This window comes from Rhinoderma darwinii, chromosome 5, assembly GCF_050947455.1.
Source record: "Rhinoderma darwinii isolate aRhiDar2 chromosome 5, aRhiDar2.hap1, whole genome shotgun sequence".
Taxonomy (NCBI): domain Eukaryota; kingdom Metazoa; phylum Chordata; class Amphibia; order Anura; family Rhinodermatidae; genus Rhinoderma; species Rhinoderma darwinii.
Genome location: NC_134691.1, coordinates 96960465 through 96979027, shown reverse-complemented (window position 1 = coordinate 96979027; position 18563 = coordinate 96960465). Strand labels below are relative to the sequence as shown.

The window sequence follows — 18563 nt, the reverse complement described above, 5'->3', positions numbered from 1 at the left end:
AACTGAATCTTTGCCCCGCGTGCTGGAGAACCTAGCTACGCCTCTGTGCAAAGTGTTGTGTAGAACTGATATCTGACAAATATCTGGTCACTAAACAGTCTGCAGCGTGATAATACTCTGCAGAGTGCCAGTGTTTAACTGGTATATGACCACTATATGGTAATTATATGGCTGTATTATTGGTTATTTTGGTGCTTGAGTAGTGGTAGCGTACTGTTGCCCCTGACTGGAAAAGTGGTGACTGTACCAGAACATGTGATTAGGAATTTCTATGTTTTACTTCTATTTTCCTCTTTGCATTGATGATGTAGTTCAAATATTTAAGAGAGTAGCAAGGGGCAGCCAAGAAGAAACAAATAAAGTGAAATTTGATGCAGAGCGTGTTTCTTATTTTTTCCTGCCCCCACCATATGCATTATATGGACAAAAGTATTTAGTTATTGAATTTAGGTGTTTCATTCAGTCCCATTGTCACAGGTGTATAAAATCCGGCACCTAGCCATGCAGTCTGCCTTTACAAATATTTGTGAAATAATGGGTGGTTCTAAAGAGCTCACTGAATTTGAGCATGGTAATGTAAAAGGATGCAACTGTGACAAGAAGTCAGTTTGTGAAATGTCTTCCCCCTTAGATATTCCACAATCAACTGTAAGTGGTATTAGTGCAAAGTGGAAGCATTTAGGACCCACATCAAATCAGCTACATAGTGGCAGACCATGTAAAGTTACAGTGCCGGATCACTAAATGTTCAGGTTCATAGTTAGAGATGAGCGAACCGGGACAACCGAACCCGGTTTCTGTCCGAACATCCGGAAAAGTTCGGTTCGCAGCGTATCCGAACTTCACCGGGTTCGGCCGAACCTGTTTTGACCGAACCCGGTCAAAAATACTATACAAATCGGCAGCCACTTATCTCTATCAATCAATGATAGAGAAAAGAGGCTGCTGATTAAAATTAAAATAAAAATAATTTCATACGTACCCGGTCGTTGTCTTGGTGACGAGTCCCTCTTCTTCCTCCAGTCCGACCTTCTTTTCTGACGCGGCAGCCTGTGATTGGCTGCAGAGGCCTCTGCAGCCTGTGATTGGCTGCAGAGGCCTCTGCAGCCTGTGATTGGCTGCAGCGCTCACATGGGCTGTATCGTCATCCAGCAAGGTCGGGCCGGATGTCGAGAGGGACACGTCACCAAGGCAACGGCCAGGAGACCGGACTGGAGGAAGCAGAAAGTTCTCGGTAAGTATGAACGTCTTTTTTTTTTTACAGGTTACTCTATATTGTGATCGGTAGTCACTGTCCAGGGTGCTGAAACAGTTACTGCCGATCAGTTAACTCTTTCAGCACCCTGACTATTTACTGACGTTGCCTAGCAACGCTGCCGTAATGACGGGTGCACACATGTAGCCACCCGTCATTACGGGTAATATATTTTATAATGGGAGCACGGCTCGGAAAAACGACCGGCTGCCCGTGGCCGGCCGTGCTCATCTCCTTAAATACTCTGTGCTGCCTTAAACTCTGTGGACAGGTCAGGATCCTGTTTCTTTTAAATGCTGCTGGGGAACCCGCTCGATCCACTATATAAGGCTGCGCTACAGTGCAGCATTTTAAAGAAACAGGATCCTGACCTGTCCATAGAGTTTAAGGCAGCACAGAGTATTTCAGGAGATGAGCGTGCAGATTCAGTGCTGCTGTGAACTCTGCTCTTACCATTACGTAGCTCAGTTGTACCTCTCCTCCACTCCTGTCCTCAATAACACCTTCACATGATTGGCAAGTCACCACGTAATGGTAAGAACAGAGTTCACAGCAGCACAGAGTATTTCAGGAGATGAGCGTGCGGATCTTGTGCGGGGTGGTGACTTGCCAATCATGTGAAGTTGTTATTGAGGACAGGAGTGGAGGAGATGTAACAGACCGAGCTACGTAATGGTAAGAGCAGAGTTCACAACAGCACAGAGTATTTCAGGAGATGAGCGTGCAGATTTAGTGCTGCTGTAAACTCTGCTCTTACTATTACGTAGCTCAGTTGTACCTCTCCTCCACTCCTGTCCTCAATAACACCTTCACATGATTGGCAAGTCACCACGTAATGGAAAGAGCAGAGTTCACAGCAGCACAGAGTATTTCAGGAGATGAGCGTGCGGATCTTGTGCGTGGTGGTGACTTGCCAAACATGTGAAGGTGTTATTGAGGACAGGAGTGGAGGAGAGGTAACAGACTGAGCTACGTAATGGTAAGAGCAGAGTTCACAGCAGCACTGAATCTGCACGCTCCTCTCCTGAAATACTCTGTGCTGCTGTGAACTCTGCTCTTACCATTACGTAGCTCAGTCTGTTACCTCTCCTCCACTCCTGTCCTCAATAACACCTTCACATGATTGGCAAGTCACCACCCCGCACAAGATCCGCACGCTCATCTCCTGAAATACTCTGTGCTGCTGTGAACTGTGTGTGTGTGTGTGTGTGTGTGTGTAGATGTTTGTGTGTGTGTGTTTTTGTATATGTGTGTTTGTGTATATGTGTGTATATGGGTGTGTGTTTGTGTGTTTATGTGTGTGTGTTTGTGTATATATGGGTGTGTTTGTGTATATGTGTTTGTGTATATGTTTGTGTGTTTGTGTGTATATGTGTGTGTTTGTGTATATATGGGTCTGTTTGTGTACATGTGTTTGTGTATATGTGTATGTGTGTGTGTGTGTGTGTGTGTGTGTGTTTGTGTATATGTGTGTGTTTGTGTATATGTGTGTGTTTGTGTATATGTGTGTGTTTGGGTATGTGTGTTTTTGTTTGTATATGTGTTTGTGTATATGTGTTAGTATATGTGTGTTTGCTTGTGTATATCTTTTTCTGTTTGTGTATAACTGTGTATATGTGTTTGTGTACTTGTGTGTGTGTGTTTGTGTATATATGTGTGTGTTTGTGTATGGTTGTTTGTTTGTGTGTGCGTGTATATATGTGTGTAGGTGAGTAGAAGTATTGTTATTGTTCACATTGATAACTGTTTTTTTATGTTGTTGCAGATTTTGATGTACCGATTGGACTACATCTTCGATTCGTTGGACTACTGCGTAGATCTACGTTTTTTCAAATTTTAATAAAATGGTTAACGAGGGTTTTGTTGGGGATTTCTTATTTCAATAAAAAATAATTGTCTTTGTGTTTTTTTTTAAACTTTATTAGTGCCTAGATAATGGCTGTTGGCTAATAATGGTGGTTAGTATTAGCCTCTACACCGGCTAACACTAAGGCCTCATTTACAGCGTGTGCGTTTTGCGCGCGCAAAAAACGCTGCGTTTTGCGCGCGTTTGTATGGCGTATGCACTGCGTATACGCAGCCTTGTTTGCATCGCGCGTAAAAAACGCAGAGGGGATTAGTGGGACGGCCGCCTACAAATAGGCCAGCTGGCCCAACCCCTGCTTGCTGGTAGAAATCTATTTGCAAGGTTAATTCCGCCTCTGCAGAAACCACAGTGTTTGTTTTTCCCTTCAAATTGGAATCGCTTTGACACCCAACTATTATGGCTTCGCCAGCACTGGCGCGTGTGCTTCTTCTATGGATGATCTCACGTCGGTTTGGCCAGCGCCGACACATGCTGCAGCACCACACGCCTGGAAGAAGTCGCATTTGGGTTCATCCACTTGTGGCCCAACGTACAATAAAAGGGCATTTCCATACCCTGTTTGAGGACTTACGCCGGCATCCCGACAAATTTCGAGCCTTCTGCCGCATGTCTGTGGCCACATTTGACCTTCTGCTTGAGCAAACTCGCTCTGGTCTCACCTTCCAGAATACGAACATGAGACGCTGCATTTCGCCCGAGGAACGTCTGCTTGTGACCTTGAGGTATGTATGAAGCTGCTATAACTTAGTCCATGCCGCTGTCTGCTTTACCAGCCCCCCACTAACATGTGTTCTTCCTTTCTTTTTCTTTCTCTGTATTTTCTAGATTTCTGGCCACAGGCAATAGTTATCATTCGTTGCATTTTGAATTTCTTTTGGGAGTGACCACCATTTCGTTCATTGTCACATCCACCTGTGTCGTGTTGTGGCAGAGTTTAAAGAGCACGGTCATGCCTCAGCCCACGACAGAACAGTGGCTAAGTATATCAGAGGGATTTCTTAGAGCTACTGAATTTCCAAATTGCATTGGTGCCCTTGACGGCAAACACATTCGTGTGAGAAAGCCCCCACGCAGTGGCTCGCAATACTATAACTACAAGCAGTATTTTTCCATGGTATTGTTAGCCTTGGCGGACACTAATTATTGTTTCACAATTGTTGACATTGGCTCGTATGGAAGCTCGGCAGATGCCCGCATATTCCGTACATCAAGAATGGGGAAGCGACTCGTGAATAGGCGACTGGGGTTGCCGGAACCTTCCATCCTCCCAGGCTCCAGCGGGCCCCCAATCCCGTATGTAATCGTGGCAGATGAGGGGTTCGCACTCACAAGGCAAGTCATGCGTCCCTTTCCAAGAAGGGGCTTGGATGACCGTAGGCGCATGTTCAATCTCCGCCTGGGCAGAGCTCGGCGATGTGTCGAATGTGCCTTTGGCATTATGTCGAACAGGTGGCGTGTCTTTCTGTCAACAATGCAGTTGTCCATGCATAATGTCACACGTGTTATCCAAGCGGGTGTAGTTCTGCATAACTTCTGCCGCATTAATGATGCAAACTTTGATGCTGACTATATCATAACACACGCAGACACCACTGACAATGTCCCGGTGATTCCTCTAGGGCGATCTGTCTCCTCCGGCCTTCGAGTTCGTGATACTTTGGCGGCATATTTTGAGTGCCCATCTGGACCAGCACCGTGGGGGGCTGATGACCTGTGAAGGGGTGAATGTTCTTTTGACGCTTCACTACCGACCTGAGATGTGGGCATTTTTTGTTTTGTTTCTTTTGTGTGTTGGGGTTGGGGTAGGGACTCGCAAAACATGAGGACCCTTGACGCGGGTTGCGAGCTTATATCTCTCGGGGTTTGAGCAGGACTTTACACAGTTGGCGACTTACTTTGCCCATATATCCTGTTGTGCGGACTGCAGTTAGGGAACTCCAATTGCAAGTGTACTTATTTTGTTTCAGGGCCCATGGCAGGACCCAAACTTTGGAATCCCTTACAAGCCATGTCAAACCACGAGAGATTAACTAAAACCTCATATCACATGTCCATGCATTGGTCCAAAAGGCCAGAAGTGTGTGAGAGTGTAGGCTAAGGAAATGTGTGCCAAACCTTCTGTTGGGTGGTCGAAAAGAATAATAAAACGAAACAAAACCATGAATTTTTTTTTTTTTATTATGGGATTCGGACCAATCCCAAATTTTTGGCAAAAAAAATAACACACCAACATGGTGTAACGAAATCCAAACGAAAAACAGGATCACACAATATACGTGGCCAGGCCTGCACCACCCACAACAGTGCCGTCCAGAAATATTGGCACCAACACACTCAGAGGTGTTGGTATAGTTGGGCTGGGGAGGCATATGCCTGCATTTCAGCACCACTATGCTGGACCTGGAGCTGGGTAGGTTGTTCCTGGCCAGCATAGTGGTGCTGATGTGGTGGCTGGAATGTGGGCCCCGCAAAGTGGGGAGCCATAGGGCGCATGTATGGATGCGGACGGGCCATATGGGGAACAGGGTGAAATTGGCCAGGCACCTGGGCCGTGGGTGGCGGCATGTAAGTATTTCGCCACTGCTCGATTGCCGTGAAACACGGATGGGGATTGTGTGGCGGTCTGCAAGCGTCGATCAATGTGACGATCGACGCCTGCAGACGGCCCATAAGGTCCATCGGCACCAGGCGTAGGAGGGGCACAATGCTGCGGCCAAAGGCATCATTGCCATCCTCCTCTGCGGCTCGCCTCAAATACTCGAGTACCCGCGTATCCACCTGGGCAGATGTGGAGGGCTGTGGGGCACGAAGACGCCGGCTGCGGGCTCGCACGGGCCGCTCCTGGGCTGGAGAGCCAACCGGCCGTTCTGACTGGCCTGGTGCGGGCTCCTGGGGTGTCGGCTCGGGGCTGGGTGGCAGGATATTGGGAGCAGGGGCTTCGGCCACAGACTCCCCCACGTCAGTCTCCTCTGCTGTATCCTCCAAATTGTCGGTGGTTCTACAAGGAGGCAAAAAATTATGAGTACAAAATCTAACAATGCCCACAACAACACGTTGACAGACAGGACCTGGACAAACACACAGTACACTCATGCAACGACATAAATGCTTACGTGCGCATATCCATGATGTCCTTCAGGAACATCAGCTGTTTCGTATAAATGTAGGGCCGTTTGCGAGATGCCCCATCTCCGCTGCGTCCCTTGTCACCCATCTCTCGCCTGAATTGATCACGGCAGCTCCGCCACCGTGTCTTGATATCTTGGACTGGTGTATGTAACAAAAACAAAACACGCCATCAGAACTATCACCTCTCACTACAAAATGAAGGGCCCTGCAATGGCAATGCGGTGGGACGTGCGAAGCACCTGCTCCACCAAAGTTTCTCGTGCTCATGTGCGCAATACACATACAGGGCCCAGGTTTTCTATAGGCATGACAGCCATTGACCGAAAATGCAAGGTACTCACCCAACCGAGTGCGGTCACGGGTTCGGCCTGTCTCCCACTCTTGCCCAAAGAGGTTTTGGGCCACCAACTCCCATGCGTCCTCCTTCACCGTCCTGTTGTGATACTCCTCACCTCTGTTATCCCATATTGCTGGATGCTCCTGGATAAAAAGAATGAGGCGCTCCACATCCATCCCGCGCGGCATGGCTGTAGTATGTGGCTGTGAAATACTCCAAAATATCCCCAGACAACTCTCCTGGCACTGGCTAGTCTTGCCCCCTCGCACTTGAAAGGCAGGCACTTCCTGGTTTGGAGAAGCTTTGTGTAGCTTTATAGACTAATTAGAATGGACATAACAGCTCCTGCGTGTTTTTCGCGCATGCAACGCAGGACCGTCCGTGTGGCATGCGTTGTTTTCACGCACCCATTGAAGTCAATGGGTGCGTGTTGCGTGAAAAACGCAAGATTATAGAACATGTCGTGAGTTTTACGCAACGCACTCACGCAGCGCAAAATACACGCATCGTCTAAACAGCCCCATAGACTATTATAGGTGCGTACGACACGCGTGAAAAGCACGCGCGTCGCACGCGCGTATAATACGCTCGTGTAAACGAGGCCTAAGCCTCGCCTTAGTAATGGATGTTGTCACTCAGACAGCGGCCATTACTAAAGTGGTAGTAATAAAATTTGAAAAGAAAAGACAAAGGTATAGATAAAATATTTTATTGAAATAAAGCACCCCCAACACAACCCTCATTAACCATTTTATTGTAGAAAAAAACCGTCATCTAAGTAGTCCTCGACACCGACGTAGTCCAAACACCAAACCTGTAAAAAAAGAAATAAAAAAAAAATGAAATAAAACATGTCGTAGGCTTAGATTCAGTTTAATGTGTGATACTGACTGTTATACCATGTATAGAAGCCTGCCGCGAAGTTGACTTAGATACAGGGCGCCAGCAGACAGTATCATACATGGCCATACAGACATATATACAAACAAACATACATGCAAACATACATACATACATATATACAAACATACATATATACAAGCATGCGCATATATACATGCAAATATACATACATGCAAACATACACACATATATACATACATACATGCAAACTATCATACATACATACATGCATACACACACACATGAAAACATACATACATACAAACAAACAAACATGCAAAGATACATACATATATACAGGCATGCACAAATATACATGCAAACATAAATACATGCAAACATAATTACATACATGCACATATATATAAACATACATGCAAACATACATGCAAAAATAAAAACATGCAAACATACATACATGCAAACATACATGCAAACATACATACAAACATACATACATGCATGCAAACATACATACATGCAAACATACATACATGCAAACATACATACATACATACATACATGCAAATATATACATGCAAATATACATACAAACATGCACATATATACATGCATGCCAATATACATGCAAACATACATACACATATATACATACATACATACATGACAACATACATACATACATACATACATACATACATGACAACATACATACATGCAAACATACATACATACATGCAAATATATACATGCAAATATACATACAAACATGCACATATATACATGCATGCCAATATACATGCAAACATACATACACATATATACATACATACATGACAACATACATACATACATACATACATACATGACAACATACATACATACATGCAAACATACATACATGCAAACATACATACATGCACATATATACATACATACATGACAACATACATACATACATACATAAATGACAACATACATACATACATACATACATGCATACATGCAAACATACATGCAAACATACATACATGCAAACATACATGCAAATATATACATGCACATATACATACAAACATGCACATATATACATACATGCCAACATACATGCAAACATACATGCACGTATATACATACATACATACATGACAACATACATACATACATACATACATACATACATACATACATACAGTGAAGGAAATAAGTATTTGATCCCTTGCTGATTTTGTAAGTTTGCCTACTGTCAAAGACATGAACAGTCTAGAATTTTTAGGCTAGGTTAATTTTACCAGTGAGAGATAGATTATATTTAAAAAAAAACAGAACATCACATTGTCAAAATTATATATATTTATTTTCATTGTGCACAGAGAAATAAGTATTTGATCCCTTTGGCAAACAAGACTTAATACTTGGTGGCAAAACCCTTGTTGGCAAGCACAGCAGTCAGACGGTTTTTGTAGTTGATGATGAGGTTTGCACACATGTTAGATGGAATTTTGGACCACTCCTCTTTGCAGATCATCTGTAAATCATTAAGATTTCGAGGCTGTCGCTTGGCAACTCGGATCTTCAGCTCCCTCCATAAGTTTTCGATGGGATTAAGGTCTAGAGACTGGCTAGGCCTCTCCATCACCTTAATGTGCTTCTTTTTGAGCCACTCCTTTGTTGCCTTGGCTGTATGTTTTGGGTCATTGTCGTGCTGGAAGACACAGCCACTAGCCATTTTTAATGTCCTGGTGGAGGGAAGGAGGTTGTCACTCAGGATTTGACGGTACATGGCTCCATCCATTCTCCCATTGATGCGGTGAAGTAGTCCTGTGCCCTTAGCAGAGAAACACCCCCAAAACATAATGTTTCCACCTCCATGCTTGACAGTGGGGACGGTGTTCTTTGGGTCATAGGCAGAATTTCTCTTCCTCCAAACACGGCGAGTTGAGTTAATGCTAAAGAGCTACATTTTTGTCTCATCTGACCACAGCACCTTCTCCCAATCACTCTCAGAATCATCCAGATTTGCATTTGCAAACTTCAAACGGGCCTGTACATGTGCCTTCTTGAGCAGGGGGACCTTGCGAGCACTGCAGGATGTTAATCCATTACGGCGTAATGTGTTACCAATGGTTTTCTTGCTGACTGTGGTCCCAGCTGCCTTGAGATCATTAACAAGTTCCCCCTGTGTAGTTTTCGGCTGAGCTCTCACCTTCCTCAGGATCAAGGATACCCCACGAGGTGAGATTTTGCATGGAGGCCCAGATCGATGTCGATTGACAGTCATTTTGTATGTCTTCCATTTTCTTACTATTGCACCAACAGTTGTCTCCTTCTCACCCAGCGTCTTACTTATGGTTTTGTAGCCCATTCCAGCCTTGTGCAGGTCTATGGTCTTGTCCCTGACATCCTTATCAAGCTCTTTGGTCTTGCCCATGTTGTAGAGGTTAGAGTCAGACTGATTAATTGAGTCTGTGGACAGGAGTCTTTTATACAGGTGACCATGTAAGACAGCTGTCTTTAATGCAGGCACCAAGTTGATTTGGAGCGTGTAACTTGTCTGGATGAGGCTGACCTCTTAATGGTTGGTAGGGGATCAAATAATTATTTCTCTGTGCACAATGCAAATAAATATATATAATTTTGACTATGTGATTTTTATTATTTTTTTTTATATAATCTATCTCTCACTGGTAAAATTAACCTAGCCTAAAAATTCTAGACTGTTCATGTCTTTGACAGTGGACAAACTTACAAAATAAGCAAGGGATCAAATACTTATTTCCTCCACTGTACATGACAACATACAAACATGCAAATATACATAAATGCAAACATACATACATACAAACAAACATACATACATGCAAACATACATACATGCAAACATACATACATGCAAACATACATACATACATGCAAATATATACATGCAAATATACATACAAACATGCACATATATACATACATGCCAACATACATGCAAACATACATGCACATATATATATACATACATTCATACATACATACATACATGACAACATACATACATACATACATACATACATGACAACATACATACATGACAACATACATACATGCCAACATACATACATGCCAAAAAATAATAATAATACGTTGATACTTACTTTCCTCCTGTCCGGCTTCCAGCGATGACGTTTCATCCATGTCGCCGCTGCAGCCTGTGATTGGCTGCAGAGGCGTTCACGTGGGATGAAGCGTCATCCCTGGAGGCCGGCCTTCTGACGTCATACTGATGTGTGTGACCGCCACTACAGCCTGTGATTGGCTGCAGCGGCGAAAGGGATGAAACGTCATCGCTGGAGGCCGGACAGGAGGAAAGTAAGTACGAACGTATTATATATTTTTTTTATTACATTAATATTGTATTTTCCGCGCGCCGAGCATGTACTGTCAAGGTTGCTGAAAGAGTTAGTGCAGCCCATTAACTCTTTCAGCACCCTGGACAGTACCATGCTCGGCGCACGGAAATTACAGGTTCGGTCCGAACTAGTTCGGACCGAATCAAACTTATTAGTGAAATTCGGCGAACTAGCCGAACCAAACTTTTGATAAGTTCGCTCATCTCTATTCATAGTACATAAAAGTCGCCAACGCTCTGCTGACTAAATAACTGCAGGGTTTCAAACCTTCTTTGACATTAACATCTGCACAAAAACTGTGCGGCAGGAACATCATGTCAAGGGTTTTCATGACCAAACAACTGCATGCAAGCCTTACATCAACAAGGACAATGCCAATCTTAGATGGAGTGGTGTAGAGCACCCTGCCAGTGGACTCTGGAGCAGTAGAAACGTGTTTTGTGGAGTGACGAATCACCCTTCTTTATCTGTAAGTCTGATGGTTAAGTTTGCTTTTGGTGAAAGCCAGGAGAATGTTACCTGCCTGACTGCGTTTTGCCAACTGCAAAGTTTGGTAAAGGAGGGATAATACTATGGGTTTGGCCTAGGACCCTTAGTTCCAGGGAAGCGAAACCTTAATGCATCAGCATACCAAGACATTTTGGACCATTGTGTTCTTCTACGTTTGTGAAAACAATTTGGAGAAGGACCCTTTTTCTTCCAGCATGACTGTGACAAATGCACAAAGCAAGGTCCATAAAGGCATGGTTGGGTGATTTTATAGTGTGGAATAACTTGACTGTCTCGCACAGATCCCTGGCATCAAACACCTTTGGAATAAACTAGAACAGATATTGTGAGCCAGGCCCTCTCATTCAACATCAGTGTCTGACCCCACAAATTCTCTACTGGATGAATGGGCATAAAATCCCACAAACACACTCCAAAATTTTGTAGAATGCCTTCCCAGAAGAGTGGAAGCTGTTTTAGCTGCAAAGGGGGGGGACGGGACCAACTCCATATTAATGCCTATGGCTTTTGAATGGGATGTCATAAAACCTCCTGCAGGAGTACTATGTAGGTGTCCCAATAATTGTGTCCATAAAGTGTATTTCAAACCTTGATCCGCCCCTGTAACCACTGCATACCGGGAACATCCCACAAAACCTGCCATTTTGGAGATCCTCTAATATGTAGTAATGACGAAGTGGGGTCTCAAGCATGCATTTAATATATAGTAAGTGCTGGAGGGGGGCCTCTAGTCTGCATATAATATATAGTAAAGGGTATGGGGTCTCTATCTTCAAGTAATATATACTAATGGGAGGGGCATCTCTAGTCTGCATATGATATATAGTAAGGGTGACTGGGGTTTCAAGCCTGCAAGAAATATATAGTAATGGGGAGGAAGGTTTCTAGTCTGCATGTAAAATATAGTAATGGGAAAGGGGTTCTTTAGCCTGCATATAATATATAGTAAGGGGGGTCTTTAGCTAGTCTTTAGTACCTTGTCCCTTATTTTTGTAAAAGCTCAATGATGTATCTGGGATTGCATGTGCGATTCCAACATGAAAACAACACCATCAGCCGCCATCTTTTAATGGCAGTTGGACATAAAGCCCAGTTACCTCTGCCTCCTTTATACAGCAGGCGGAGGTAAACAGTTTAAGAATGGGCTGCTTTTTATGGGCCAGTGCCAGTGCCCCTGGACACATCTAAACCCTCCCCCTGAACAGTGATCTCCATACGTCACAGAGCATGCACACAAAATTATTTTATAGAAATATTTGTCATTTTGACTGACTTTGTCATTTTATATCCAGGTGCTTGTGTTAAAGCAAATTACTGCGACTGTGGATCAAAATGACTGCCTACATAATCATGTAACAAAAACACTATAAAAATATACAATAAAAAAATACACAAAAAAATATACAATAAAAAAAATAAAAACAGATTAGAAATAAACTGTATGATTCAGTATATTTTTTTAGTAAAAAAATAAGGCGATACATAATCTTTAAATTACTAACCTTCAACAAACTTAAATCAAAAGTACATGTGAATATAAGAAACTTTGTTATATATTTTTGAGAAAAAAATAGCTTTCTTCTTTTATCAGACTCCTTCCCTCCTCACTCCCTCCTAACTTTTCACTTAATCTGAATTTACTGCTAAATATTTTTCCTCAAAATAAGACGGACTGAGGGATCAGGTTACAGCTGCCCCTAGAAGTCTATGGAGAGGGAGGACGAGGAGGGCAGTAGCAAAGTGAGAGAGAGGCTGAGAGCGAGACAGAGACACTGCTGCAGCTTCCTAGTATTTTATCTAACCAATTTACAGCTACATGGCTCATTACTGCTTTATATTTTCCTCCATGATGTTACTGCTTTGTTGACACAATCCTGGCCAAAATGTATTAGACTGAAGGTTTTAGTGGGTATGTCAACGGACACCTTTCAGTCACTTATCCAGATCCAAATCCATAAGTTATATCGATATATCGGAGAGAAGTAAGTGACATAGAGGCAATGCTTTGTACACCCAAAAATCGTTCTCTGCTTTATTGATAGAATGTAATTGCAATAGTATCTCAAGAAAATGGGATTAGGCTTCAGCTCAGCCAATAACTTACAAATGGGACATTGGCTCTAGCTCAGCCAATCACATACAATGGGGAGTTGTTTCAACTGAACCAATCACTAGCAAGAAAGGCATTTTATGGGAAATCATCAGTAAGACACAAGATTCTCACAACAAACGTACAGCTGCAACGTCACCGCAACATCACCAGGCCCAATCTCATAACAAAGAATGTAAATAAATGAGTTCCCAGACGGTATGAGACGTCAAGCTCAATTCTCATAACAAGGACTGATAAATATAGCTAGGAATGTCAAATATATATAAGCTTTTGTCTTACAGGGAGAAAATATAAAATGTATTCTTCTTCATATAAAATTGAGTCACTTAAACACATTTTACTCACTTTTACATGCTTCTACATATGTGACAGATAGAGATAGCAAAGCAGGATTTTCCTCTTCTCTGTGTGCAGTATATAGAAGACATAACAGCAGTTAGGCTCCACCCCCTCACTCAAAGTAAACTGATAATTAACCCCTTGACGCACCATGACGTACTGGTGCGTCATGGTGCGGGGGGTGATGTTTGGAGCGCGCTCACACGCTGAGCACGCTCTATATGCTGCGGGAGTCAGCTGTGTTTTACAGCCGACACCTGGGACTAACAGCGATCGCGCTGTTCATGTCTATTTAACCCGTCAAATGCTGCAGTCAATCGCAAAGCAGCATCTGAGGCATTAAAAAGAGGGGGCGGCCCCCTCCGACAGCTCATCGCCCCCCCGCAACGAGATCGGGGGTGACTATGATTGTTATGGCAGCCCAGGGGGCTAATGAAGGCCCCCAGGGCTGCCTTCACTCTGCCACAAACAGGGCTTAACAGATGCCTGTAATAATGACGATATACTGCAATACATTAGTATTGCAGTATATTGTACCAGTGATCTAATGATCGGTGGTTCAAGTCCCCTAGGGGGGGGCTAATAAAATGTGTAAAAAGAAGTGAAATAAAGTTTTTAGTAGTGCAAAAAAAATAAAAAATAATAAAAAGTTAAAAAGAAAACCTTTTCCCATACTTCCTCTAAAGTAATGTAAAAAATAAAAAAGTAAACAAAATTGGTATTGCTGCGTTTGTAAAAGTCTGAACTATTACAATATAGCTTTATTTAATGCACACGGTGAACACCGTAAAAAATTGCAAACCGCCAAAATCGCAGTTTTTTGGCACCTTAGCGCCCAAAATTTTTGAATAAAAAGTGATCAAAAAGTCATATGTACCAACAAATGGTGCCAATAAAAACTACAGCTCGTCCCGCAAAAAATAAGCCCTCACACTGCTCAATGCACGGAAAAATAGAAAAAGTTATGTCTCTCAGAATGTGGTGAAACAAAACTATTTTTTTTAACAAAAAGTTTTTTGTTTTTTTTAAAGTAGTAAAATCTATATAGACTAGATATCACCATAATCATATTGAGCCACAGAATAAAGTTAAGTTGTTGTTTTTACCACACGGAACTCAAAAAATAATGGAGGAATCACAGTTTTTGCCAATTTTAGCCCGCAAATATTTTTTTTCATCTTCTGAGTACATTATATGGTACTTTAAATGCTACCAATAGAAACTACAACTCCTCCCGCAAAATATAAGCCCTCACACCACTCTATTGACGGAAAAATACAGACGTTATGGCTCTTGGAAGGCGGGAAGTGAAAAACAAAAATAAAAAATAAAAAAATGGCTCGGACCTTAAGGGGTTAAAGATACAGACTGCAGAGGATAAAACTGCTAAGAAAATGCAGGATACAAGTCACATAATAGTCAGAAATATTGTTATTCCTCATATAAACACATGTGACACCGTTTTCTAAAAAGTCACCTGAAAGGTTAGTTTTATTAACTATATGTATGTCTATAGAATAGAAATAATGTGGTTATTATGTTTCATGTTACAGCTACATATTTTTTAATTTTGTAAACCTTCATTGGTGCGGCTTATTGGAGACAAACACTTCCTGTGCTCTCTGTATAGACAGTGCATCAGGGTGTTTTTGCTTTATGACAGCTGAAATGAATTGGAGAAATTTGACAGAAAAATGTCAGAGACTACTACAGTATACAGAAAGTGATGAAGTAAACTCTCCCCACAGACCAGGAAGTGACAGGGAGATGCATGCAGCCACTTTATCTGTGCGTGTATAGCAATGTTATCCTGACTTATCTAGGCTTCCAGCAGTACAATAGAGTGGTGATTAATATTCCCATCCTCCCCTCTAATGATAATGAGATAACTGTTCATTCTGTCCCAGTCTGCAGGGCAAAGCTGACAAGCAAGCTATACAAAACAGGAAGTATCAGCCTATTTTATCTGCTATAGTAACCAGGGCGAAAACTAGACATTTTTAAGGTTTTTTTATATGTGGATAGTCACATGGAAAAAAAAACACCATAAAAAATAAATATAAGAATAATAAAAGCCTGATTGAAATAATATTTCTTTTTCTGATGATACATTCCCTTTATACTGTTGTTTTAGACCAATAAAAGGTTAGCTATTTTGTTTGAAAGCAGTGACAGAATTAAAGTTTTTATTTATGCCTTTTTTTCAGTTTCAATATTTTTTAAAATATTTTACATAATTGTAATTTTTTAGCATATACAAACACCTGAGCAGTTTAACCCTAATAGATTTTGACATCTTGTCTTTAGGGCTATTTCATAAATAAATAACTTGCTTTCGGTTATAATACAGCATGCGCTGTAAGTAAAATAACCAGATAAGAGCTGAGATAAGGCCGGTACACCTTGCTTCACTGCACATGCACGGAATGCCGCTCGACTCACCTCAGGACTACATCATAACTCAACATGTTTGTAGTTTAGTGTCCTAAAATCTAGTGATAGTTTTCCTTTAAACTGAGTTTGGCAATTTTCTTGTTGTAGTCCCTTTAATTATTGAGAACAGTTATTTTTCTCCTGTTTATAGTTCTGTATATTTGAAATAAACATTTGTGCATCAAAAACTATGAATCAATAGAGTTACAGTCCCTGCTCTTCTTATAAGACAGAAAAACGTGACAAATATAATTAGGCACAGGGGGTGATTAGATGAGCACATTTATGCATACATGTTCATTGGGAGCAGATATTCTTTAAATATGCTATTTTTTTTTCCCAAAAAAATTAGCCTTATAATGACTGTATCAGGTTTCTTCCCGGTTTGCATTATTAACAGCAGTTGAAAATCTCCTGCATATGGCAATGTGCAAAAGCCACGAGTTTTAAAATAGCCAAAATTTAAAAAGAAGTCACAGAGTGTCAAGAGTATTCCTTCTTCTGGTGGCTTTTGTTGTGCTATTCTTTCACAGAAGGTGACCTATGAAAGGCAACGTCTGCTAGAGTACATCTGTTTGTATAAAATCTATGGATAAAGTGTCTGCAACAGGACCTAGATTAAAATGTGGTGTAAAGAAAATCTTCTGTGTTTGGTCATAAAACTTGTTTCTACATTTTGGAGTTTTGACTATCCAGATAAAGTCTTTAAAGTGAATTTTCAATGTAAGTCAGATCCTGCTATATATAAATCAATATCTGCTGAGCAATTACAGTGAATTGAGTTATAGGCAGAGATGTAACTTGGTGTCCAAGATTATTACTTCTAAGTAAAGAAAATTGTTTGTTGCAGTGAATTTTATCTAAAGATTTCTGAAGGAAAAAAATCTTTCCAGTCAAGTCAGAGATGGAATGTTTTAGGCCAAATATAAGTTTTCTAAAGTAAAATAATTATCTGACCATCATATAAATATGCACTAACTTTTTTTTATATTGACAGATTGACAGAGGAAAATTATAACCACCAAATAGACACTGAAAGTAGTTCTTTTTTTATTTTTTGTGTCAGACTGCTGAATCATTGGGGTGTAAATATAGAAGTATGTATCTCAAAATAAAAACTAAATTCTGGGGATTGTGTATTTGTGTATGTAGTGTTTAGCTTTTCACAAACAGCATTTCCCTGATGGTCAAAAAACTACATCTTGGTCTTAATAAACTATATGACCTTTTGATTTTACAGACTCTCACATGCCTTATGGCAAAATGTAACACATGAGTCATATGACAGAATGCACAGTGGCAAAAACAAAACAATATTCCACTTCTTTAGGCCACAATTTGCTTTGCTCTTTAGGGGTTATAGTCACTTGGTGGTGGCAGTATCATGTTTTGAGGCTGTGGTTTTGCAAAGAGACAGGGCAATTTATACGGTTAATAAATTCTGGATTTTGCCAGCAAATTATACAGAAGACTGTACGATTATCTATTCATAAACTAAAGCTCAGCTAAAAGATGGCACTGCAGCTAAACAATCACTTCAATTACACAGAAAAAGAATGGTTAAAGCAGAATAAATCCTGTGTTTTACTTAGTGACTGAATTAGGCCATCTTCAGACATGGCAGAAATTTTCCGCTGCAGATTTTGGCACAAATTTGCGGCAATTACGCAACGAATCTGCAGCAAAATTTGCATATTTGACAGGTAATTCAGACATTGCTGATATCACAGTGGACTTGCCACAGATTTCAGCCTCTGCATTGCAAAAGCTGAAATCCGCAGTAAAAATACTTTGCTTCTCCGCTGGTAGCCATGCATGCTGCGGAATGAAAATTCTGCACCACAGCCCATTTTCTGCAATGGCTATTTCTGCAACGTCTGCACTAAGTTATCTAAAAAGCCATAGAAAGTAATGGAAACAAAGTCTGCTGCGGATTTCCACTGCGTACTGTCCGCAGCGGAATTCCACAGAAATTCTGCCACGTCTGAACATGCCTTTAAAGTAATAAAAATATTGTCTAAGGACCTGAAATGAGAGGTTAATGCAAGAAAGTCACCAACAGCTATCAATTCAAGCAATTCTTTAACCCCTTCCTGACCACCCCACGTAGATTAACGGGCTGCAGCACTGGTCCTTGTGCCTGCAGCCCGTTAATCTATGTGTGCTCTTAACAAAGCACACAGGCACTCCCCGCGCCCCGGCATCTCCCAGTACGGGCTGCTACTAGCAGCCTTAGTACTGGGGGAAAATATCGGGTCAGATCACAGCCATGATCCCCGCCGATTAACCCCTTAAATGCGGCGATCAATAGCGACCGC

General features: G+C 41.6%; 1 protein-coding gene across 1 annotated transcript; it reads right to left on the bottom strand.

The window, feature by feature from the left end:
* Positions 1-5409: 5409 nt before the first annotated feature.
* LOC142652682 (uncharacterized) lies at positions 5410-7092 on the bottom strand. Its single transcript, XM_075828341.1, has 2 exons — positions 6236-7092; positions 5410-6120 (listed from the first exon to the last, which is right to left on the bottom strand). Exons 1-2 carry the CDS (start codon positions 6334-6336, stop codon positions 5457-5459), a joined length of 765 nt encoding a protein of 254 aa, XP_075684456.1. The 5' UTR covers positions 6337-7092; the 3' UTR covers positions 5410-5456.
* Between the last annotated feature and the right edge of the window lie 11471 nt (positions 7093-18563).

Coding starts and splice junctions, on each gene's coding strand:
- LOC142652682 (XM_075828341.1), bottom strand. CDS start 6,336: ATGGGTGACAAGGGACGCAGCGGAGATGGGGCATCTCGCAAACGGCCC. Junction 6,121..6,235: donor GACATCATGGATATGCGCAC/GTAAGCATTTAT, acceptor GCCTCCTTGTAG/AACCACCGACAATTTGGAGG.